We start from the raw sequence: 24115 nt of genomic DNA on the forward strand, positions 1-24115 counted from the left end.
TGCCGGACTACAGCTCCCGGCGTGCACCGCGCCGCCCCGCCCCTCCCGCCGCGGGCGCCGTCCGGGAGCGGAGCGAGGCTCTCCCGCTGGCTCAGAGCGCTGGAACGCCGTGCGTGGGGGGCTGCGCTTGCCGTGCCCTCGGCTTCCCCTGCTCTCTGCTCCCCGGAGAGCCATCTGCCGCTGCTGCCGCAGGACTTGCCTGCCCGCGAGCCCTTTAAATCTGGGTTGGGCAGGCGGCCGAGGGCGGGCGGTGACGGACGCGGCAGCGGGTGGCCCCGGCTCGGGCGGCAGGAGCGTTACGCCCCCGGCGGCAGCCGCTCGCGGAGGCCGAGCGTGGCTGTCGGGCGGTAACGATGTCCCTGCAGGGGTTTGGCAGTGGGAGCGCCGACAGCAGCAGCCGCCGGGATTGAACCTTGGGCTTCCTGGGAGCTCCGCCGCAGCAGCGCGGAACGACACCAGGTAAGCTCGTGTGTGCCGTGCGGCACAGCCCCGGGCAGCCTCCAGCGGCCGCGGCCCAGGCCTGCGTGACTAGTGATTGCCGTGAGCTCCGGGCCGGAGCAGGCGGGAGGCTCCCGGCTCGTCCCGCCGGGAGCAGCGCGCGATTTCCCGCGCTCGGGGCCGGGCCGGGATGGGGCCCGCGGCTGGGAAGGGGCGAGGGGGCGGGGCCACGGCCGAGGGGGTGGGGCGCGTTCGCCCCGCGCGCCTTACTTTGGCGCCAACTGCTCGGGGCTGGGGGCGGGGTTTGCTGACGTCACGGCGGCGGATGAGCCGTGCAGCTGCGGCCGTTGGCTGGCGCGGCGCTGGCCCCGCCCCCCGCGCCCGGCCTGCGGCACCGCGGTGGCGGCAGCCGGTGAGCGCTGCCGGCCCTGCGCGCACCGCGCCCGTGGCACCGCACCCCCCGGGCACAGCGCCCCCCGGCACAGCCTGCCCGCCCCGCGGGAGCCGCGACCGGGGGTGCTCCTGCCTCACCCCCGAGAGGTCCCGAGCTCTTCCGCCGCGGGAGGAACTGGGGCGGGCGGGAGCCCCTTCCTTCCCGCGTGTGCAGGGAGGGCGAGGGGAAGAGCGGCTGCCTCTGAACGGGCGGGGGGCTGCTCGGCGCTGCTGGGTTCCATGTGCCTTCCCCCCTGTCAGTCCCCCAGCCCGGTGCTGGTCTGACTGGTGGTATCAGACAGCGGGAATTTGCATTTAAATGATTAGTAGGGAAGAAATCGGAATTATCAAATTCAGATTATTTTAACTGGGTAAGCTGCACGTTTGGATAACCTGTTCATTTAATGCAGTGCTGATTTTCATATCAAAATTTCTTTGTCAGATCAATAAGTGATAGTTAAACATCTTCAGGATGCTCATTCAAGTAACAGATATTTTTTACGTGTTTTTGAAAGATGATTTTGTTACCTTGATCCAAGAGTCTTCCTACTCTAGTGCTGGATTTCATTGAAGAGCAAGGGCCACATGTAGCTCAGGTGTAATTTATGTATTTCAAGGTGATGCTGCTTTAGGTTGCTATTCTGAAATTGTCAATTAATTGGTTCCCTGTGCTCTGATGTTTTACTCGTAGATGGGGAAGCCATAGGGAGTTTGTATCATGGCAGCAGATGAGGATGGACTGGGACTGTACGATATCCGCTACAGTGGTAAGAAGTGTTAGATTACTTTCTGCCTCCTGGGGAATTAATGAAAGCAGTCTTATGCAAGTAAATAGGTCCAGAAATAACTTAGAAAAAAAATTTGAAGTTGTGACAAATACTGATGAGCTTCAAATGTAATTAAATGGTTGTGGCACAATATCATGCAAGCCCTATCCCGTTAGTAAGTTTGTATGTGAAACCATACCTGTGTACTTTGGATTTCTGGAATGTTTTGAAGGGGTCTGGAACTGGTCTCCCTCCTGTCTTTCACAGTGTATAATTTAACCTTCAGCTGTATCTTAATGAACAGTATGGGGCACTGCTCCTTTGTTTTCTGTTTGTAAGAGCCAATGTGCTCCCAACTGCCCCAGTACCCATGAGTATGGGTAAGGTTCACCATTGCCTTTACCCATGGTAATCACAGTAACTGCCACAGTACCCATAATCAGGGTACTCTTTATTTCCAGATCCCAGTTGGTTGATTTAACACATATTTGGGAGATTCCCAGCCTCAGAAGGACTATGGATATTGATGCTTTTCTTTATAGAAATAATATTTGTTGCAGAAATTGAGAGGTGCACACAGAGGACATGAGTGATAAGAGGCACTGCAAAAAGACATGAAGAGAGGCTAAGATGATTTAGATTAAAATACATTTACAGAATCAGTTAGTGTGTTAGTAGATGGCAATACTAAAGCAAATTGGTGGTATTATGATAGAGATTGCTACAGTACTTTCTCTTTAGCAAGAAATATTTTCTTTAACAGTAGTGGTTTTATCATATCAAATCTTATATTTTTGTTTTTGGGTTGTATAAGTTTGGTATTTAGTGTATTCTAGAAAACAGTTTCAAAGTTAGATCAGTTTTACTTAATTTGTCATTTTAAAATCTATTAGCCATATAGTTGGTTTTATGCACAGTTCTTGTAGTATTTACAAACTGATCTTACAAATTTGCTCCCTGGTGACTGATCTTTTCTCCACAGTAGCAGTAGTTTCCTGGATAAAATTCCCCTTTTACTGGTCTGTACTATAACCTCTACTATTTTCTTTTGGTATAGGATCACTGCTGTGCTTACTTTATGGGAAAGGTAGAGTTTGCAGTTTACTAAATTAGTACTTTGGCTTTTTTTTTTTTTTTCCTATTGCTTTAGCTGAAGCTTCCCCCTTCAGGGAAGGAGATGAGAGCTCCGTGGATATTTATGATGGCTTGGACAGCAGTTTGTCAGTTTCTGGTAGGTGAATTGTGTCTCACTGCTCGGCTTGGCACATTACACAGTCTCTGCTTCTTAAGCTGATTTCAAGTAAAACAATATCTAGTTTTAAGTTTACATTTAGCTGGTGCAACCTATGCTTCAGCAAGCAACTTGTTTAAATTCAGGATATATATTAGGCTGTATAAATGCAGCAGAGAATTCTTAAATCTGTTAGCTGAATGAATGAAAGACAGTTTCCCTGATATTGGCTATTTGAAGATACTTGAGCATGTAAAGGGGTGCAGAAAACCTTAGCTATTTTATCTGTGCCTTGATAGTAAGACATTTTACCTTGGAAAAAACACCTTTATTTTGTGTTTTTGTAAGCTTCAGGATCAGATCCAGCAGTCACTGATCACTAAATCCCATGAGAGATCCAAAACATACTTTCATTGTGATACAGTAAATTCAGGATATCCTTTAAACCTTTTGTTACTGTCCAGATAATTTGACATGCTGTTGCAGCACACGCTGAAATTCAGACAGCCAGGATACACAAAGTATCACCATACAATTGCAGAAGGCTTCAGGCATCTGCCCTTCCTGTTCTTTAGCCCAACCTTTTATACCCCTCATGTTCATGCATTGCACCTGAGTGCCCTCTGTTCCCTTTGGTGTTGGTCAGTGCCCCTGGGAGCTCCCTGGCTCATTGCTGTCAGTGCTGCTCACCTGCTGCTCACAGCTGTGCCCATTGGGGATGAGGCTCAGCCACAGCCCCACTCCCAATTACCACAAACTGTGTGCCTACAACGTGTTAATGTAAATTAATTTCCTCTTTTAACTTCTTTGAAAGTGAGTATTAAATGGATTCAGCACATGTTCTTTTTTGTGAGCCTTAGAGCACTTTAGTGAAATGCTGTTTCTAGTATTTAAGCAATTATTTCTCTCCTTACTGCTGTAAGACCATTGAGTTTTTATGAAGAACTGTACTGTATCCTACAGACATAAAGCATCTAAATATCTTCTCATTTTGCATTTTGTATTTCTTAAGTTCATATTTCTTATATGGAGATGCATTGTTTCGTAAACATTAAAGGTGCAAGGAGAAAGAGCAATGCAGTAGAAACATTTTAAATAGTCTAGTTTTGAGTGACCATTGTTTTTTAAATTTGCAGAGAGGGCTGGTGAGATCTTTGCTCTGTACAGATAAGATGTTATTTATACATCCTCTTGCATTGTATTAATAATACTTTTTGCATTATGGTCTTGTCCACAGGATGGAAGCACAGCTTTGATAGCTGACTTCATTTTTTGTCTGCAAATGCATCTGTATTTTAGGGCTGTCATAAGCCAGGTCCTGTCAGTGAAGTGTATTTGGAACAGGGCACCCAGGCTGATTTGAGGAAAAAACACTATAATTAAATAATTTGGGTGTTGGCTTGTCAGTTGGTTTTGATTGTTTGGGGGTTTTTTTGTTTCACTTTCATTTCACTTACAGATGGCTATTTCAAGGTCTCTCTGTACCTTATTGCAACGTGGTATGATGTAAGCATGTAATAATTATTTTGTGTGTTGTTACCTTGTAAGTACAAGAAGTAAAACCAAAATGCACAGACAGTATAGAACTGTGTACACAATGCAACATGGTTAGAAAAATACCTTTTTCCTCATGTAATTGCTTTTCTTTATATAGACAATTTTGCTCCAAATACTACACCATCTAGAAGCAGCTTAAATTTATTTGATGAGATATTAATTGAAGAAGGGACTGCAAAGAAAGCATCCTATGATGAGGTATGTATTAATAAGTAAAAAAAACCTTCTGGTGTTTTGGGGGGGTTTGTTCCTAATTTCCTTGTGTGAGAAGTACAGAAAATGATGTCAGATGCTCACACTGTAGGAGAAATAGGCTCTTTTTAAATAAGTAAAAACAAGAGTGTGCTAATAAACTCTTAGAACAAGTTCAAGTGAATGTCACTCTGTGACATGAACTGTTCCCATTTCTCATCCTTTGCATGCAGTTCATTTATCAGCTGTGTTATGGGAAAATGCATTGGGATTTCCCTGTAGTCAAGGATCTGGTCAGACATCTGATACAAAGCTAAAATGTTGACATTTCTCCTAACAAGTTTTACCAGAGTAAGGCAGATAAATCTGTGATCTATTTTACATGTTGTTAAATTCTGTCCTTGAGACTGAAGGTGGCCATGCAGTAGGTAACTGCTTCTAGCAAATCAATACAACACTCATTTAAGTAGCATCACCAATCCTGGCCTGTAAGACACATTCAAATGGCATGAAAGGGACAGGCATTAACAAATGTCACAGAATAAGTAGGAGTGAACCCTCCAGGACTCTGCTGAGTGATGAAAATATTACTTTGCAAGTTTGAAAGTTGTTGACTGTGTGTTTGAGTGGAAGTTGTCCATTCTCCTGTGAAAACCTTGTCACTATCTACCTCTAAAGAAGAGCTCATGCCAAATTTATTTTAGTTAACTTTGTGATCTCAGCAGGATCGTGTCCTTTGCTATTTTTGCAGCCCAAGTTTGTTGTAGTAACTTTTTGTTGTGTTTTTCCTTACCTGTTTTATCTTACATGAGATCTGTCAAGAGAGTCCCCATCCATTTGGCTCTCAGAACTCCCACTCCTTGGTGGTTGTGACTTTAATTTCACAATAATATGGCTTCCTGTTATTCTTTACCTATTAATGTGAGGCATGCACATGTAGATTTCCTCTTAGCTGAGTGTTTGTGTTGTTTTAGAGACCTGCATAGCAATTGGAGCATATTGGAGCCTTTTGTTTCAATATGGTTTTCATATGTTCCTTTGGGGGAAAAACAGAGGTTTGTAATATACATTAATGTGTTAAGTAAGTATAGATCTAGAGAAGTAACTATTCTGTATAATTAAGTCCATTTCTGTGCTCTGAATTCTTCTCTCTTTGACAGTTGCAGGCAGAATATGGAAAATGTCAGCAGCAAATTAAAGAGTTGATGAAGAAATTCAAAGAAATACAGGCACAGGTATTGTAGTTCAAAGGGAAATATTGTCAAGATCATGCAAAGTAAATTGACTATTGCTTTGAGAAAGAATTTCATATGCTTTCCAGACTTGATCCATTGCATGGATGGTTTGTAAAACATCCCTGTGGATGTTAGGAGCTTGTTTTGCCTAGGATGGTTGGTGGGGATAGCCTACTGACAAGATCACTGGGTAAATTAATGTTTCACAATGTTGTGTGCAGTAGGACTTTATTTGCTAAAAGCTATCTTCTGTCTTCCTGATTAGAAAGTAAATGTGTCAAATGAATAGTTATCAGAAAGGTATCCAGTACTCTTGTTTTTTTAATGCTCCAGGGACAGGGCTGTGGAGGCACCTGAGCTGTCATCAGAGCTGGAAGCAGATGTCTGTGTTGCTTTGAGCATAGAGCCATTCTGATAAGTCTGAACTGCTCTTCAGCTGCAGCTGGTGTTCCCTTGCTGTGCCATTCTGTAGAGGGGATTATTTGGGGCAATTCTGCAGTGTGCTCTTCTGCATATTGCACATAACTCCCAAAGGTTCTAAGTCTGCAGGGGTAAGCAGCTGCTGCCCTGTGACACTTTTCTGCAAAACCTGTCTGCCTTTCTGAGCAGGCTTTGCTGAGGACAATTATCAAGAGAAGGGACTATTTCTAGGGTTGGCCAGGTTCTAGAATATCATACCTAGAAATGTTAGAATGATAAAGCGCCCAAGGTTGATTTTGATATCTTAGAAGAAATACAGTTACCCTCTTTCTCTGTAAGTGCTTGGCAGTTACATCTCTCATTTGATCCAATGACCAAGAAAGAAATAAATGAGTAAAAGAATGAAGCAAAGAAGTGGATTATCATTTTTAGCTCACTTGTTTTATGGCATATTTCAGTTTTACTAAATTGTATGCTTGAAATGTTTGAAGTAATTACCACAAAGAGAAGCATAAATGTGAATAATGTTACCAAAACAAAAAAACCCAAACTTTTTGAATCTCAATAATTCTGATTTCTTTGAAAGAGTTTATATATGTTTTACTGTTACTTTGCCAGCGTGGGGACACTTTCCTAGTGGTCGTCTTGCACTGTTTTTCATTACATGGTTGGATATCCAAGCTAATTCTTGTTTTTTTTCTCTCCCTCTCTCTCTCCTACTGTCTCTTTTATATATATTTAAAATAGAATATCATTCTACAGAATGAAAACCAGGCTCTCAAAAAGAATATTTCAGCCCTTATCAAAACAGCAAGAGTGGAAATTAACCGTAAGGATGAAGAAATTAGTCATCTGCATCAAAGGTACAAATAGACAGTAGAACTGAAAACATGCTTGTGGTCTGATCATGTTTATATACTTGTTAGAAATTTTTGTGTGCATTTTAAGAAAAAATTAATGAACAAATTAGTAAATTATTGTGTAGTTTAGAACCAGTACAATCAGAGGAAATACAGCTCTCCTTTGCCTGATGAGGTCTTGGGTTTCTACTTAAGAAAAGGAGTCCATGTGGTGACCATTTGCATGTATTTTTGTTTGTTTGTAACCCTCTATTCCTTGTGGGTTATCTGACCATCTTAGATGTTTGAAAGCAATATCTTACTAGTTTTGAAGCTGAATTGTGTCTGTTTTATGGCCTCAGACATGAATTCCATGGAACTTCTCAGACAACAACTGAGAAGAAATAAATTATATCATGTTTTCCTGGCAAGGTATGAAATCCTGTCTCCAGTAGTGAGCGATAACAACTGGGGAATTCTTGGTTATTACCATTAATGTTACTGGAAGGAGTTGAAACAGTGAAGTGTGGATGGGAGAGTAGCTGACAATAAGGTTTCTGAACCATGTAAAGCCAGAGCAGGGATTTGGGATTCAGGATGCCAGCTTGTCAGAAGGTTACCTCCTTGTCACTTGGGTCACACATCATTGGTTTGTTTGAGTTTTGGTTTGATCATTTTATATTTTCCTGCACCAAAACATGTTGTAAGGAAGATTCCTTTGAGGTTCCTGTGCTAAAGGCTATTTGCATATAAACTATGCAGGTTTCTTTGCTAAATACAGAGATTTACCAGGCACAGTCTGATGGAGATCAAGAGGTTTTGATGTGTGTAATTCTTTCAGCTCATCAGCTTTCACACAACAGCTTTCATTTTCACACCTTTGAGTGCAGTGAATTTTAAATTCTTTGAAAAACACTTTTTTGTTTTGAATATTTGACCACTTTATATACTTTAAAAGCTCCATTTCAATATCCTCTGATGGTGGTGAAAGTTTGTGAACAAGGTATTTGATCTAGATATTTTGGAAGCATCCACCATGGAAAATTGTGGGGAAATTGGCACCTTGAGATCTTAGAAACATGCCTTGTCTGCTGCATGGTTTATAGTAAATTAGCTTTTCTTAAGCAATACATCTATATGTAAAGATTATTTCAAAGTTAGTATCTCTCAAGGAATTGTTAGTGTTTACCTCAAAAAAAACCCTCAACTATAAAACCACAAAACCAAAAAAACACAGCTTGGGTACAATTACATTAATCACACATATATACCCTTTTTAATTTGATTTTTTAAGTTATTTTTTAATATGATGACTTCTCAGCAGTAGCATGTGGCCTTGATGAGGCTTGGTTATCTATGGTTATCTATCTATAATGTGTACTTGTTTTCTGGAGCTTGCAAAAACTCCCAAATGTAGTTTATTTGCTTATTGATGGCTTATAAATTATTATTATTATTATTATTATTATTATTATTATTAATCACTAATGCTGTAAAGAACAACTTTTTTTTTCCCTTTCATTGCTGGACAATGAAATACTAATTTGAATTACTGAGATTGTTAACTAGACGCAATACAGTATTTTTTTCATAAATCTTGATTTTTCTTTAGATGAATTTCTTTTGGAAAATATGTATATAAATTACATTCTTTTGTTTTGTGCTGATGGAAATAATTAAATTTTTTTTAAATCACCCCTTTTTTTAGCTTGAAATTGAAAGTGTTTACAATTTTTACAGAAACATGGATTCATTGCAGTTCAGCTTTAGTTATGTTTAAATAAATTTAAAAATAAGATAACTTCTTTTGTTTTATAAACAGGCTGTCAGAATTTCCCAACCATCGAAGCGTTTTCACCAGAACGTACCTTCCAGGAGCAACTAAAACAAAAGATTCCAAATTCAGACCTTCTGATTTTGGTGACAGTATGAAGATGGAGCACAGAATGAAGAATGACTGTTCAAAAGATGCCTACCACAGTTACTCATCTCACAACACAGACAGTGGGAAGTGTGGCTCTGAGAAAAGGAACACGCCACTTTTGCCCAGGTACCCTCCTGAAGAGCTCTGCAGTGATGGTACTCACACATGTGCACTGAGCTATGACCATACCTCCACCAAGGAGAACAGAAAGGAAAGAAAAGAAACCAAAAGTAATGAACAGCACAGCAGGGGAAATGGCAGCAAATACAAAAGAGAAGTACATCAGAGCACTGGAAATGATGGGGACAGTGAGGAGGGGAATTTGGATCCTCAACAGAAGCTGAAAACCCTCTCAGAGAAGGCTAGTAAAAATGAATTGCAACAAAAAAGTCAGAGCATGAAACTCAAATGCAGTCCATGTGTGGAGAGAAGAGTAGAAAGGGGCATTTCTTCCTGGGAGAAACAGACAGCTGGTAAAGACAGATTTCAAACAAGAGGTGAATTGTATGCTGATGAGAGATCACAAAATGTTTTAAAAAAGGACATTAAAACATATGATAAAGGTGAAAAGCATGCTGGCCAAAAAAATAAACCGAATGAGAAGCAGCAAGAACAAGCAAGGAGGCCTAGCAGGGGAAGCAGTCCACACTCCAAGAATGAGCATTCAAAGAGTCTCCATGAATCACATAAATGTCGTGCAGAAGAGTCTAGAAAAGTAAAGCACACTGACTGCAAGAGAGACAGGGGCACAGATGATCATAGCTCTCGAGAAGGAAGGACTTCACCTTCTAATTCCAGCAGCAGAGAGCATAAATATGCACGCTCGAAGGAAAGCAGCGGTAGACATGAATGGGAAACAGCACATTCCAAATCAGAAAGACACAGAACTGAGGAAAAAAGGAAAAGGGAAAGAGAGGATCAGGATGAAAATAGACATTTTAGAAGTGAAAAAAAAGTTGCAAAAGAATTTTCTCACCAATCTGTAAAAGACTCCAAAAAAGGTACCCATGGTACAAAAAGTGAAAGAAACAAATCCTCTAAGCTGGAAGAAACATCCAGAGTAGCAGGCGCCTTAAAAGATGATAAGGTACCCAAAAGTAAAGGTAATCACACTGGGCAAAAAAGCAAAGACTTAAAACTTAGCTTTATGGAAAAGCTAAATTTAACTCTTTCTCCTAATAAGAAGCAATGTCTCTCTGCAATGGATGGACTTAAAACACCTTCCCAAAAGGCCACTGATGAGGGAGGTACAGAGCTCACACTGCAAGCAGAGCTCTTAGATTCTGCCCACCCTGTAGACTGTGGTCCCACAGGGCACAGTCATTCAGCACTACAAGTTCTGGACACTCAGAGCAGCATGGAACCAGCACTGCCTGTTGCTGTCAGTTCTGGAAATGGAGCCTTGAAAGCAGCAGCAGATCTGGCACAGGCTGAAGCATTGCTTGCAGTCACAGCTGATGAACCAAGCTCAGAAACCTTACCAGAAGAAGAAGGGGGTCAGATACAGCCCCAAGCCTTGCCAGAAGCAGCAAAGGTGCTGGTTCCTGATGAGATGGAGTCTGAAATGCCTTCAGAAGCAGCAGAGGCTTGTGATCCAGCTGAATTGGAAGCCTCAGTAAAAACAGCAGCAATGACAGGTCTGAACCACCCTGAATGTTTGCCTCTGGAGGTGACAGGGAGTGTGGCTGAGTGTGAAGAGCTGCCTGTGACAGAGGCTGAGATGCAGGATGATTACGTACCAGCAGCAGAAGTGGCAGGACCTGAACCTGCAAGTGCAAGTATGGAAGACCTTCTAGAGTCAGCAGCAGAGAAGAAAGAGGAAGATAAAATATGGCTGGCTGCTGACACAGAAAGCTCTGCAGATCAAAGTGGTTCTCAAAGTGTTGTCTTAGATGACTCAGAACCCAGAAGTTCTGGTGACCTGGAGTCCTCTGATGTTGCAGATGATAGCAGTGAAACAAAACCAGACTCTTTAATGGAAGTAGTTAGGGATGATGATCACCTGGCTGCAGAAAATGTTGACTATCCCATTGAGGTAAAGAGTATCTGTGAAGTTAATACAAGTGCATCTCATTCACTGGACAGAACTAGGATAAGTGATAAGGATGAACCACTAGTTGACCAGAATACTTGTGATCTGGGGCCAGACCTAGCTGATAACAGTACTGCAACAGCATCTTCTCTCAGTGGTGAGATGTGCCCTGTAACTAAAGAGAGAGTATTAACTAACCCAGTTTCTGTTGATGATGACAGCTCAATACTGAGCATTGATCTCAATCACTTGAGGTATATTCCAAAGGCAATCAGCCCACTGAACAGTCCAATACGTCCCTTGGCTAGAGCACTGAAGATGGAGAGTCCCTGTAAAGGCCTTGTGAAGACTTACAACAAAGGTATTTGTATGTGTATATTCTAACTTGTTTTCTACGTAAAACTTGAAAGATCCTCTCATGGAAAGTAGAAACTACTTCTAACTGCTTTCTGAAAAATACAAATTGTGTTTTCTTAAGCTGTGTATGTCCCAGTAGTCCTTTTTGTTAGTGATGGCAGCATTTAATGTTGGAGCCAGGATTCTCTAGCCATTTAAATATTAGTGCTCTAAAATTGGAGTTGGTCACTATTGACAGAAGACTGCTTGAAATAAGAGTTTTCTATTAACTTACTAAAAAAATATATATATATGCATTTCTTAATTGTGGCTAGTTTTACACAGATCTCTTTAGGTTTCAAGGTTTCATTACTGGGTCATTTATTCTCAATTTGTTTTAGTTTTGAAATTGTTAAAAGAAAAGTCAACTAATATAAATATTACTTCATAATGATGTGAGAGTTATAATTTAGCTGGTACAGTAATCAGAAAACTTGTTAAAGTAAATGGAAAGAAATTTGGAACTGATGAAAACTGCTTTATTTTTGTCTTTCCAATTGATGTATTTGTGAGATAGTTCACATGTGTTTGGTGAAATGTTGAGGCCCCTTAAACCTCAAAATTTGCTCAAAATAAAGTTTCATTTGCCCTTTAAAACTCAAAGAAATATATTAAACTGGCAGCTGCTGAAGCAAACCACCCAAACTCATTATAGCTCAGGCTTCATGAGTTCAAACAGTTCTGAACAATCAGTCTACAGAAGAGAATCTTGTTTTTCTGAAAATATCTGTTTAAGATTTCATTCTTTGTGGTGATTAGCAAGCTGTTTTCTTTTTATAGATTTAATGCCTGAAAGTACTGTTGTCATCTGTCCCTCAAAGAACTTGTCAAAGGAAGTTAACAAAGAAAATCAAAAGCCAGTGAGCATGTCTGATGAACACTTAGAGATGGAGTCTCGGCTGAGTATCTCTTCAGATGAAATAGAAGAAGGTGAAATCATAAGTAGTGATGAAGATAAAGAAAGATCTAAACCAGAGAGAGGCTCTGAAAATGCAAAAAAGTCAAGACCAAAAGTTTCTTCTGAGACACGAAATTTGACCAGCAGCCCACAGAATCAAAATAGCAAGACTGTGCACTGCAATGAAGACAATGGAAAATTTGTTTCTGTGCAAGTAAGCACACAAAAGAACAGAGAGAGGCATAAAAATCAGACCTTCAGATCTTCAAAGAATATGAAGAAAAACAAAACTGTGAGCATTGCTTGTCTTGAAAAAATAGTTCATGTTATTGTTGAACCTTCAAATATACAAGAAATCATGCAGATGCTCAGAGCTATACGAAAACAGATGAGGAAAAGTTATATGAAGTTCAAAGTACACTTCCCAGTTCAGCATTTTCACAGAATTATAGAATCTGGGATCATAAACTTTACAGCATTAATAAGATACTTGAACTTTTCCAAGATGTGTGCATTAGGTGATACATTAAAACTGAATATCTGTGATATTATAGAGTCGAAACTTAAACAAGTGAAGAAGAATGCAATAGTGGACCGTCTTTTTGACCAGCAAGTATCAGATATGAAAAAACAGTTGTGGAAATTTGTAGATGAACAGCTTGATTACTTATTTGAAAAGATAAGGAGGATTATAATAAAGCTGTGTGATGTGGAAAATGAGAGCGAGGAAGGGAAGTTTGAAAGAGCCGGAAAGCAAAACCACAAGATCAGTCATAAAAATGATGTGGAGAGATCTAGAAAAAAGTCCCCAAAAGAAGGTTCTCAAAAGCCTGAAGAATATATTTCAAAACAATCTGTGGATTATGAACAATCTAACTGTCACCATGAGAAAAATAAGCCAGGTGCACCAAAAACTGCCCTTACAAAATGTCTTAATTCCATTGATAACACAAGAAATTCCCAAACAAAAGTTCACCTCTCTAAAGAGAATAATTTACAAAACACTCTTACTCCAATGAAGGGTGTTAAATATGAGAAGGAAGGTCTCCAGCTGTCCAGAGATGCTAACAAGTCTGATCTCAGTTATGAGCTTCTCACAGAACAACAAGCATCCAGTCTTACATTTAATCTAGTAAGTGATGCTCAAATGGGTGAAATTTTCAAAAGCTTATTACAAGGTTCTGATCTCTTGGAAAAAAATGGTGGCAGTATCAACAGAAATGACTGTGAATTCAGGACTCCAGAAAAACAGTTTTTAGACAGTCATAAATACAGGGATAATACTGCTGAACTGGAGCAAGACATCACTGCAAAGGAGGCATGCATGGATTGTAAACTGGATGAGGATATTAGCTGGACTATTGTTTCACCTGTAAGAGCTCCCTCACTGGCATCTAGGCCTCAGATGCCTGTTGATCCAGATGTGCTGGATGAGAGCTGTATGTTTGAGGTTTCCACAAACTCAGCTTCGTGCAAAGAGGATGAATGCAATTTACAGAAGAATAAATCATGTATTTCTTCTATCCTCCTTGAAGATTTGGCTGTTTCCTTAACCATTCCATCACCTTTGAAATCAGATGCTCACCTCAGCTTCCTAAAACCTGAGAATAATTCCAGCTCAGCTCCAGAGGGTGTTGTTAGTGCACATTATAGCGAAGATGCACTTCTTGGAGAGGAGGATGCCACTGAACAAGACATTCATTTGGCTTTAGAGTCTGATAACTCAAGCAGTAAATCAAGTTGTTCCTCATCGTGGACAAGTCGGCCTGTTGCTCCCGGTTTCCAGTGTCGCCCCAGCCTCCCGATGCAGGCAGTGATCATGGAGAAATCCAATGACCATTTTATTGTCAAGATCCGGCGGGCAGTGCCGTCTGCCTCACCAGCCTCTGAGCAGATGGCTCCAGAGAAGGAGGCACAGGCATCCTCAGCCAAGACTGGAAAAGGAGAAACGAGAACTGGGGGAAAAGAAAAGGACAGCCAGAGTGCCACCGTGAAAGAATCTGTCAAACCAGAACTGGTTAAGATGGATCACTTGCCTCATGTCAGCACTGAACAAGACCAGAATCCTACCTTAGCTCAGCCTCTGAAGGAGTCACACAGTAGTCTTGGCAAGGAAGAAACTACTGGCTTGCTTGTAACCTGTAGAAAATCTTCAGACAAAGAGAGCCATGACACTGAAAGCCCAGATAAAGGTTCTGAGCAATCTGAGGCACAGAAATTGCAAGTATCTGAAAACATAAATGAAATGCATGTTAGATCTCAAGATTCTTTTCCTGCTGGATGCAGTGTGAAGTCATGCATAACAGATGGTATTGTTGGTGGAACTTCATGTCATACAGTGGAATCCAGAGCAGATAACGGGACTCGGGAAACTTCAACAGGAAACTCAGAAGTCAGTGATAAAAAGGAAGAACTGGAAGAGTGCTTTGATGCATCTGCAGACCTAACAGAAGAGCTTTCTAATGAGACTGTAACAGGTGAATGTGATCTTGGAACAAAACCCAGTTCAAAGACTAGTGGAGGGTGTCAGATAAGTATAGATGATAAAACTAATAAGAAGAGGAAAAAAGAGACTATCAAAGAGAATTCCAATTCCAAAAGGCAACGAAAAGGAACTGAATCAGCAGGTGAGGGGAGTGATGAAGGTAATGTCAGGACTGAAGATAAAAATTCATCACCCAAGCAATGTTCCAGTAAGAAGAATGACCAGCAGAATAAAGACTCTTCTCCCTTGGCTTCATCTCCATCATCACCTAGCCTCTATGCCAAAAACATCATTAAAAAGAAGGGAGAAGTAGTAGTTTCCTGGACAAGGTAATTTCTGATTTGATCTGCTTGATTACTTAAGGGTTTTTTAAAATTATGTGAAACACTGAAAAGAGGGAAGAAAAGGTTATTTAGCTAATGATCAAAGTTATTTGGTAGCTCTACACCCTTCTCTAAAACGGGGAAAGGGAGCTCCTTTTATCAATGCAGGATTGCTGTGGGAGATTGCTGTCCATCTCTTATCCACATCTCCCAAAGCAAGGAGTCCTTTTGGTTTTTGTTTTGAAAGCTTATGTGCTGAGGTAACAAGACCTACTGTAATCCACTCTATGTTCTTATTATTTCCCCTGCCTGGTTTATTTTTTCTGTCCAAAAATTTCAGCCAAGCTTGGTAGGGGATGAAGTTTCTTGATGTTCCTGTGAGGCATTGGTGACTGGTGAGGAACAGCTAAAGATTTCCCCCTCTGAGGGAAGGCATGAGAGCGAGCAGTTTTCTGGTTTTGGGTCTGAGCTGCTCAGTCTGTGGAAATGTACCAGTCAACCATTCAACTCCATATATTCCGATTTGCAGGGTGTGGGTGACAAATGAGATGGCTATACGTGTCAATAATACGTGCAAAATTATTGTGGTGTATTCTTGTTTTTAAGAAACTATAGTTGGCAGGTTTTGCTGTTCTTGCTATGACTTGACACAATCAACACTTTATAAAGGGGCTTCTAGAATTTTCAGGATAGACTTTTCTAAACTATAGCTCAAATGTAGTAAGTTTCTAGGTAGCATATTAAAAGAAAACCAGTTCCTTCACAAAAAAAAAGACAGCAAAAGCTAATGTGATTTTTTTAATGTGCAAATCAACAAGGCAGAAAGAGACTTACAATTTCTGTATGAATATTACCAGGTTTTCAGTTTTGCAGGTTTTGTTTATCTTTTTTTTTTAGAAAGACATTTATTTAAATAACTAGTCATTACATTTTTCTTCGAAATTGAAGAAAATAAATAGAATTTGTTGAAGTATGATAGGTTTCAGCTAAATAAAATTGCTGTCTATACATTTTGCCTAAATTCATTGATGAGACAAACAGGAAACTGATGATGCACTTCAGAATAGACTCCTGGGTTTTTTATTCTCATGTGAGCAGTAGATGTGCTCTGAGTATGTTTGAGTAAGTAGCCACTTAGAGAAGTCACAATCAATAGGCCTTAGGTGAAAGCTTCTGTTCAGCCATGCAAACTGAGGCTGGAATGCTGACCTCTGTTGAGTCTAAATTCCTTTCAATTCAAGTTTAAATATCTGGTTTAGAAGCTCAAAACTCTTTGGCTTTGGTTTGGGGCTAGCTCCATTCTAACAATCCTGCCCTCCCTAGTAGGGGAATGTAATCTCCTCTACCACTTGTTCTTACTGACTCTGTTACTCTGTGCTGGTAGAAGAAAGGATCCTCCACAAATTTGTTGCTGCTGTTTGAACTCATGTTCTGTAGTTTGGAAATACTCTGAATTTTATATATACCTGTATGTATTATTTTGTTTGTGTATGTGTACACAACTATATGTATTAATGTTTCAAAAATGCATTTTTGCTGTAGAAATGATGACCGAGAAATTTTACTGGAATGTCAGAGAAAAGGACCATCAAGCAAAACCTTTCTTTCCTTGGCCACTAGGCTGAACAAAAGCCCAAATCAGGTAGGTGATGATCATTCTTGTATACACTATCAGCAGTATTCCTACATTTACAATTACAGTTTAACAAAAATCTTTGGAGATCTTCTCCAAATCTGTAGTTTTCTTTTCCTCATGTCTTTTCTGGGAGATTCCTGAAAAAAAAAAATCTTAGATTCTGCCAGTTGTTACTTCTTAAAAATACACATAGGGGTATTATGGGGATTCCCAAGTACCTGTTTGGTTGGTACATTGGAACTGCTCCACTCATAATCCAGGAACAACAGGATTGTTCTGTTGTTGGGTCAGCACTTAGATAAAGAAAGGCAATTTTGAGAGGCCTGAAGCCTTTGGACACCTTTAATAAATTAGAACAAAGATTCAATTTAGAGCTGAGAAAAAGTATGATTGTGCAGAAAGGACATTTTTAATGAAGGCTTTTCTCTTTTTCCTTTCACCTTTTAATGTAAAAGTTTCAAAGGATGCAGATACCAAATTAATGTATGATATTCCCAGAGGTTTGCATCTAACTTTATACTTGAGTTGAATTGCTCTCTTAATATGTATCCTGCAAATCTAGAAAGGGAGAAACACATTTGAATCCATTAGGAAATCCTGCATGATTGGGATTTGGATTTTAGGATATTGTGTTGTATGGTTGTAGAGTTTTTGTGGAGTTTAGAAGCTGTTGGAGTGACTGGTTGGATAAAATAATGTTACCTGTGCATTTATGCCTCTCTTCCCAGTTTGGTGGATCATCAGTATGCTATAGCAATATGTATACAGCAATAAAGAGTAGTAGCTTAGAGCTGAATGAGATTACTGCTTCAGCTGTAGCCATGTTCAGCAAAAAGGCCTTTTACTCCGATCTACAGACCAGTTTTGTAAAATCCCTGTCAGGCAGATTATTCCATGATGAGCAAAAAATACCTGAAGCAACAATTGTATGAGAGGGTAAGAAATAGCCAATAAATTGTGGAGCACAAAATAAGATTTTGTCTTTACATTTGCATCTTACTCACGGTTACGTGTGTCAAATTCAAGGCTAATTGGCTTTGAAGCCTTCATTTTTTCCTCCTTCTTGTAGGGAAACCTGTGTTGGCTCTAGCTGTCTGTGATTAACCTGGAAGCTGTTTCAAATGTGAAAGGTATAGGAAGACTTCCTAGATCCACTTAATTTGTTAATGGTGCTCCTAAAATTCTCCTACTAAAATTTCTTTGAAGTAAATAGTGATGGTCTTAAAAAAAAACTTAATGTCAGATCAATCTGTCTTGGTAGATATGGAAGTCAGGGGCCTTAATGATATGTCTTTCTTTTTTTGTCCTTTCAGGTTTCAGAAAGATTCAAGCAGTTAATGAAGCTCTTCAAGAAATCCAAGTGCAAGTAGACTCAAACCAAGTTTATTCATGGTTACAGGGCTCAGGTGTTACCTGCAGGGATGGACTGGAGCCACTGCATTCGTATGGTGGGGTTATGGGGAGGTATCTGAGTCAGAATACTGAGTCTGGTAAATCCAGTGCACTGTTAGTATTTACTTGTCTGAGTTTCCTCTGAACTCATTTAACAGAGTAACACAGAGGGAACTTCACAAACCAGGTGGCAAGGAAAGAAAGGGCTTTGACACTGCACATGGGGCAGTATCCTTTCAAGGGGGTTATCTCCTATTAGTTAAAGGTGTTCTGTGGGTGGAGACAGGGGCAAGAGTGGGAGTGATGGCTCTTGCTTCACTTGTTGGAAGTTCTGCATGTGCTGATGTTGAACTGTGATCTTAAAAAGTAAGAGTGCTTTGGAATCCAGTTGGTAGATAATCCTGGGAACTGACAGGTAGGTCATCTTGGTTACTGTGGAACATATTTTAAGAAGTGAGGTCATTTTCTTTTAAAATAAGGCAGGGCAAGGATAGCAATGATTCCAAAAGTTGCTTATCTAGTAATTGAATTCTGTTGCTCAGGAAGAGGTGGATCTTGCAGCTTGTTCTTAACAACCATTTGTGACAATTGTTTACTTACTAGAGGTGTAAATCTAACAGAATCTGTTTCCAGAGCAGTCAATGTGCAGGGTGGCGTAAATGTTACTTTACATGAACGCTCCTCCGCAAAGGCCATTGTGTTTTTCTGTTCCAAATTACATCTGGAAAAGGTACTTTGTTTAGGTCTTCAACATAATAAACATTCTGTTTTGTTAAAAAAATTAAATATCGAGGAGTGATTTTCTTTTAAAAATTATTTATTTTCTTTTAAAAATTTAGAAACAGACCTTTACAGTTACACAAAATGTGACTTCGTAGTTAATAACCAGAAGCAGAACTTTTCCATGAAAACAGGCAGTTTTCAAAAGCTTGTCAACTTGGCATGTTTTGACAGCAATTGCATCTATCTTTACACATTGTTTAGTGCATTAGAAATTCATTATGTTCTATTTAAAAAAAATCTGTTACAACTGTTTCCAGTTTTACTAGGACATACCTAAAGAGTGTGTGTGTGTGTATATATATATTTACGCACACATCTTGTACACACTGCTGTTTATCCAAAATTCCAAAAAAAGTTTTGTTTTTTCTTCTCTCTGAGAAACATTCCTGGAAGTTGCAGGGGGTTTTGTTTAAGGAATTCATTAATTTTTGAGGTTTTATTTTCTGCAGAGGATTGGAATTGCTGTAGTCTTTATTCAGTCAGAGCATCTGCTGAGTACAGTTAGACTTCATTTAATAGCCCTCACCTAAGTGCATTGCCTTTCAACTTGGATTGAATTGGCTCTTTTTCAGAGTCCAGTAACCATTTCTTCAGTGTCAGCATGTTTTTTGTTCCCTCTCCAGCTAATGGGACAGACTTCTCTTTCTAATAAACCATCAGACAATTTGTCAGTGATGTTGTCACTGACCCCTTTGGAGTATGGTACATGTGACCTATGGAATGGATTGTCCTGCTGCCAAACAGTGCATTGTCCTTGTTTCAGGCAGTGCTCTGCAAACTGTTACAAGGAACAACTTGAGTGGGTGATGATGTCAGTTCTGGCAGTCTTCCATCTTCTGTGCTTGTTTCTGAACATTGCTTTCAATGATCAAATCTCACCTTCCGTGCTTTGCTGTCAGTCAGTGCCTGGTGATTTCAGTGGGGGATCAGTGCACCAGCCCATGCTTGTTCTTAACAAATGTTTGTGACAATTGTTAATTTGTTGGAGATTTAAATCTAACTGAAACTGTTTTCAGAATAGTCAGTTTGCAGAGAACTGTTCATGTGTGTGGAAAAATCAGACTCTCCTAAGAGTGTTCTTTTAACCATATCTTTATAGATCAACATGTGCACAGTACTGAAGGCACTGAGGGAAGTCACTTCTCTCTACTTAAGTGCTTCCTCTCTGCATCAAAAAAGGCAGGCAGTATTTTATTACAAAGTTGTTTATTCCTTATGTGTGTTTACTTACTTTCATATCTGTATAGGTGATGGGGGCAGAGTTTGATGGTTTTGAATCTGACTTGGATTCCTTTTTTGTAAAGTGTGAAACTTGGTTAATGTTCTCTCTATTGTATCTATGTGTACAGGTTCCTATGTGGTCATGTAAAATATCTGATGTTTGTGTATATATATAAATATATGTATAAAAATAGAAAGAGCTTTGTTTAGCCAAAGATGATTTTTTAAAGTATATAAAACTACAGGTTTATTTTGTATAAACTGAATAGTTTGCTTACTGTAAGAGCAATACAAAAAATAAAATTCTAAAACTCACACACATGTTCTTGTTGAACAAAGGTTGGCTTGGAGTGGTTTTGTAACATTGTTTCTAATTTATTTCTCCAACAAGAATTTTGATACATATATGCCAAATGTACTGTATGTAATTCTACAGTCTACTTTGTGAAACCTCAGGTATATCAAAATATTTTCTAGAACTGTTGGTTAATGGCTTGACAGCTACACATGCTGTGAAGAGCATTAAAATTTACTTCTCTTAGTTTGTATAAGTGAGTAGCTATGTTGATGTTCTGGCCAATAAACATGGAAGTTGTCAGCTGCTGCTCTGCTCTAATTACTGCTCTGAGTACATCCTGCTTATTTCTTAGTGAATGTGACTGGAAATTGGAGAGTTTCACAAACCACATAAAACCCTTAAGCCACTTATGAAACAGGACCTACAACTTCAGTTGTTTTTCTGGAAACATGGGGTTATTGTTGAGTGGAATATTGCAAAGGAGAAAGACCATTTTGTGTCCCAGGACCTATCACTGGAAGACTGTAGCTGGTGGCCCTTCAAGAGTCTTACTCCAACTTGCTACTGAAGGATAGGTCTACTTCTATCCAACACACATATTTTTACAGGATTCTGTTTAATGGTTGTGACTATTAAAAAATTTTCTAGAGTTTAAATCAAGAGAGTGGAGATGTGCATGATAGTGAAATCATGGGGCATTGAATTTTGAGGGATTCTTTCTCAGGCAAAGTCTGTTGGCAGCTAAAGGTGTACATACAACAGTTGTCTTAACTCAGGACACTTCTCTGAGATGTCAATCCAGCAACACATAGCTATTCCCATTAAGGCTTTCCTCTCATTGTATGCACTCTAAAATCAGATGCAGAATAATCTTTAGCAATTTGTCTTCATGAAGGGAAGCAGCAGTAATAAAGCATGCTGAGGAGCAGTCTTAAGGATTTCTTAGAAGAATCTATGAAATCAGTTGAGGCATTTCAGGAGCAGAATTGGCTTTGCTAGGAAAGATGGATAAAGTTTCAGGGGTGGCTGTTTGGTTCCTGTGAAAGGTAACTTGCTCCAGAAGGAGCGAGTTAGTACCAGTAGTAACAGCAATGTTTGTCTAGTAAAATGGAAGGAAGTTCAAGTGAAGTGACTTTTTTAATAAGCCAAGGTCTTTCTAGACAGTGAGAGTACACTGTACCAGTTAGTGGTTTAGGCTAAAGCTAAAATTCTGTAGTCTCATCTTTGCATTTCATTATGCCCATACCTGAACTGCTTTGGCTGCAGCCTGTTGTCCAGCTCACTGTTCACATCCAATTTCTGATAGGTTTGGTGAGACAGCAGAAAGCATGGGCACTTTGAAGTGGTTTTGACCCTGTACTGTTAGCTTTGTTGTGATGTCAGAAATGTGAAGTATTAGTGCAAGGAAATGCTGCTGTCTGTGTTATAAGAAGATTACTATTAGTTCCCACATATATATTTTTCTGTTTTTCAAATGTGTGAGTCCCTGACAAGAATGTGAAAACCTGCAATGCTATAAAAAGTGTATTTGGATCTAATACTAGAAGAACTTATTTTGTACTAGCTGGCACTTCTAATTTAGAATCAAAAATTATTGAGAGTTGGAAGAAACCTACAGGGATCCAGCTCCTGGCCCTGCACAGGACAGCCCCAGGAATGCCTCCATCTGCCTGAGAGTGTTGTCCAAATGCTTCTTGAACTCTCTCAGGCTTGGTGGCTGTCACCACTTCTCTGGGGAGGCTGTTCCAGTGCTCAGCCACCTTGTGAACAAAGACCCTTTTTCTAATATCCAAACCTAAACCTTCTCTGACACAACTTCAGGCCATTTCCTTGCATCCTATCACTGGGCACCACAGAGAAGAGATCAGCATCTGCCCCTCCTCTTCCCCTCACAAAGTTGTGGATTGCAATGGGTCTCCTCCAGGCTGAACAGACCAAGTCACCTCAGGCAGCTTCCCCTCAAGGCCCTTCACCGTCACTGTTGACCTCCTTTGGATGCTCTCTCCTATAGCTGAATGTCTTTCTCACACTGTGGCACCCAAAGCTGCCCCCAGCACTCGAGGTGAGGCTGCCCCAGGGCAGAGCAGAGCAGGACAATGCCCTCCCTTGCCCAGCTGGCCATGCTGTGCCTGATGCACCCAGGGCAGGGTTGGCCCTCCTGGCTGCCAGGGCACTGCTGACTCATGTTCAACTTGCCAAGGACCAGGATCCTTTCTGTGGCTCTGTTTCCAGCCTCTCATGCCCCAGTCTGCACCTACACCCAGGGTCACCCCATCCCAGGTGCAGAATCCTGCTGTCCCACACAAGGCAGAGTAAATGCCCCATACTGGATTTGGATACTGGGATTTAGTGAATAACCACCAGGACCAACCTTTCCCCCTCCTTGGCTGTGATTGCTCCTGCCCCAGCACTATCTTCCTTGGGTCTCTGCTTCCCAGCAGGGAGGTCTCTCCTGGTCAGGGAAGGTCAGGCGTGAAGATGAGCTGGTTCCCACTGTGCTGCTTCTCACAGTTGCCTATTTCAGTCACCACTGGCCAAGGTCCCATCTCTATCTGCAGGATATATTCCCTCCCACCCATCCACACACAGCCTGCTGTCAGTTCACACTGTGAATCAAGCTGGTTCTGTCTGTGGCAGGAGCTTATAGCAAGGGAGTGTCCTGAGGCACCACAGATTCTTGCTTCTCTCCTTCTGCAAACACCACCATCTCTGTGCCCTCACCCTGCTTCCCTTTCATGCACAATTAATTATATGGACCATTAACAAGCTTGTAGGAGCAGTCCTTTGACACCATTAATTATTCTGCTGCTACAGCAGAAATGCAAAAAATTGTCCCTTAACAGCCCACTGTCACCTGCCCTGTCCCCTGAGAACACCAAAACCTTAAACCAGGTTGCCCTGAGGGCAGAGTGAAGTAGGCAGCCTGTGGTTCTGGACCTGCCAAGGGACAGGTGGGATGGGACAGACATGTGCTGGGCCCAGAATGAGCTGCTTCTGCAGTGAACAACTCTGACAGGATGGACACGTCATAGGTGCTGCAGCTCTTGCTCTTTTCTCAAGCTTTCACAGCCAGCAGAGGTGAAGAGGATGCTCCTGAGAAACACCTGGGCACTGTGGAAGCTGCTGGAGATGTCAGGTCAAGAGCATCTGATGAGGCAGCACCAGGCCTCAGTCAATGCTCTGAGCTGAAGCAGCAAAGAAGAGCTTCAGGGACTTGGTGACCAGATTTGGAAAGAAGAGACATGAAAATAAAATGGCAATGACAGGTATGTGAGAGTATATGGATGAGAAAAGCATGGGGAGGTCTGGGAGGTTTGGATGAATATTAATGCACATCTCAGGGGTGAAAATTGTATTCCTACTGCCTGTAAGGCATTTGTTTGTAATGTGTGCATAAACCATACATCTGCTGTGTTAAGCTGAGGCTCAAGGAGAGGTGCTGCAGCCACCTCAGCTGCTGCAGGGCAAGGCTCTGAAGGCACATTTAAACAGGACTTTCTGGGAGACATGTACAGCTTGTGTGAGAGAGAAGGATGCAATGGTGCATAAATCAGAGATCATTCCAAAGAAGAGGTGAGGCTACTGTCATTTGAGAACTGGTCACTGGTTTGTAGGA

At 40.9% G+C, this 24115-nt stretch overlaps 1 protein-coding gene across 1 annotated transcript; it reads left to right on the forward strand.

Moving 5' to 3' along the window:
- Nucleotides 1–52: 52 nt before the first annotated feature.
- Nucleotides 53–20817, forward strand: CASP8AP2 (caspase 8 associated protein 2). Its single transcript, XM_071445851.1, has 10 exons — nucleotides 53–459; nucleotides 1562–1637; nucleotides 2788–2868; nucleotides 4523–4623; nucleotides 5778–5852; nucleotides 7020–7135; nucleotides 8934–11428; nucleotides 12244–15175; nucleotides 16712–16811; nucleotides 18119–20817. Exons 2-10 carry the CDS (start codon nucleotides 1589–1591, stop codon nucleotides 18173–18175), a joined length of 6006 nt encoding a protein of 2001 aa, XP_071301952.1. The 5' UTR covers nucleotides 53–459; nucleotides 1562–1588; the 3' UTR covers nucleotides 18176–20817.
- Nucleotides 20818–24115: the final 3298 nt, after the last annotated feature.

The sequence above is a fragment of the Agelaius tricolor genome, unplaced genomic scaffold (genome assembly GCF_023055355.1).
Source record: "Agelaius tricolor isolate 1412-34295 unplaced genomic scaffold, bAgeTri1.0.p SCAF_1, whole genome shotgun sequence".
Taxonomy (NCBI): Eukaryota; Metazoa; Chordata; class Aves; order Passeriformes; family Icteridae; genus Agelaius; species Agelaius tricolor.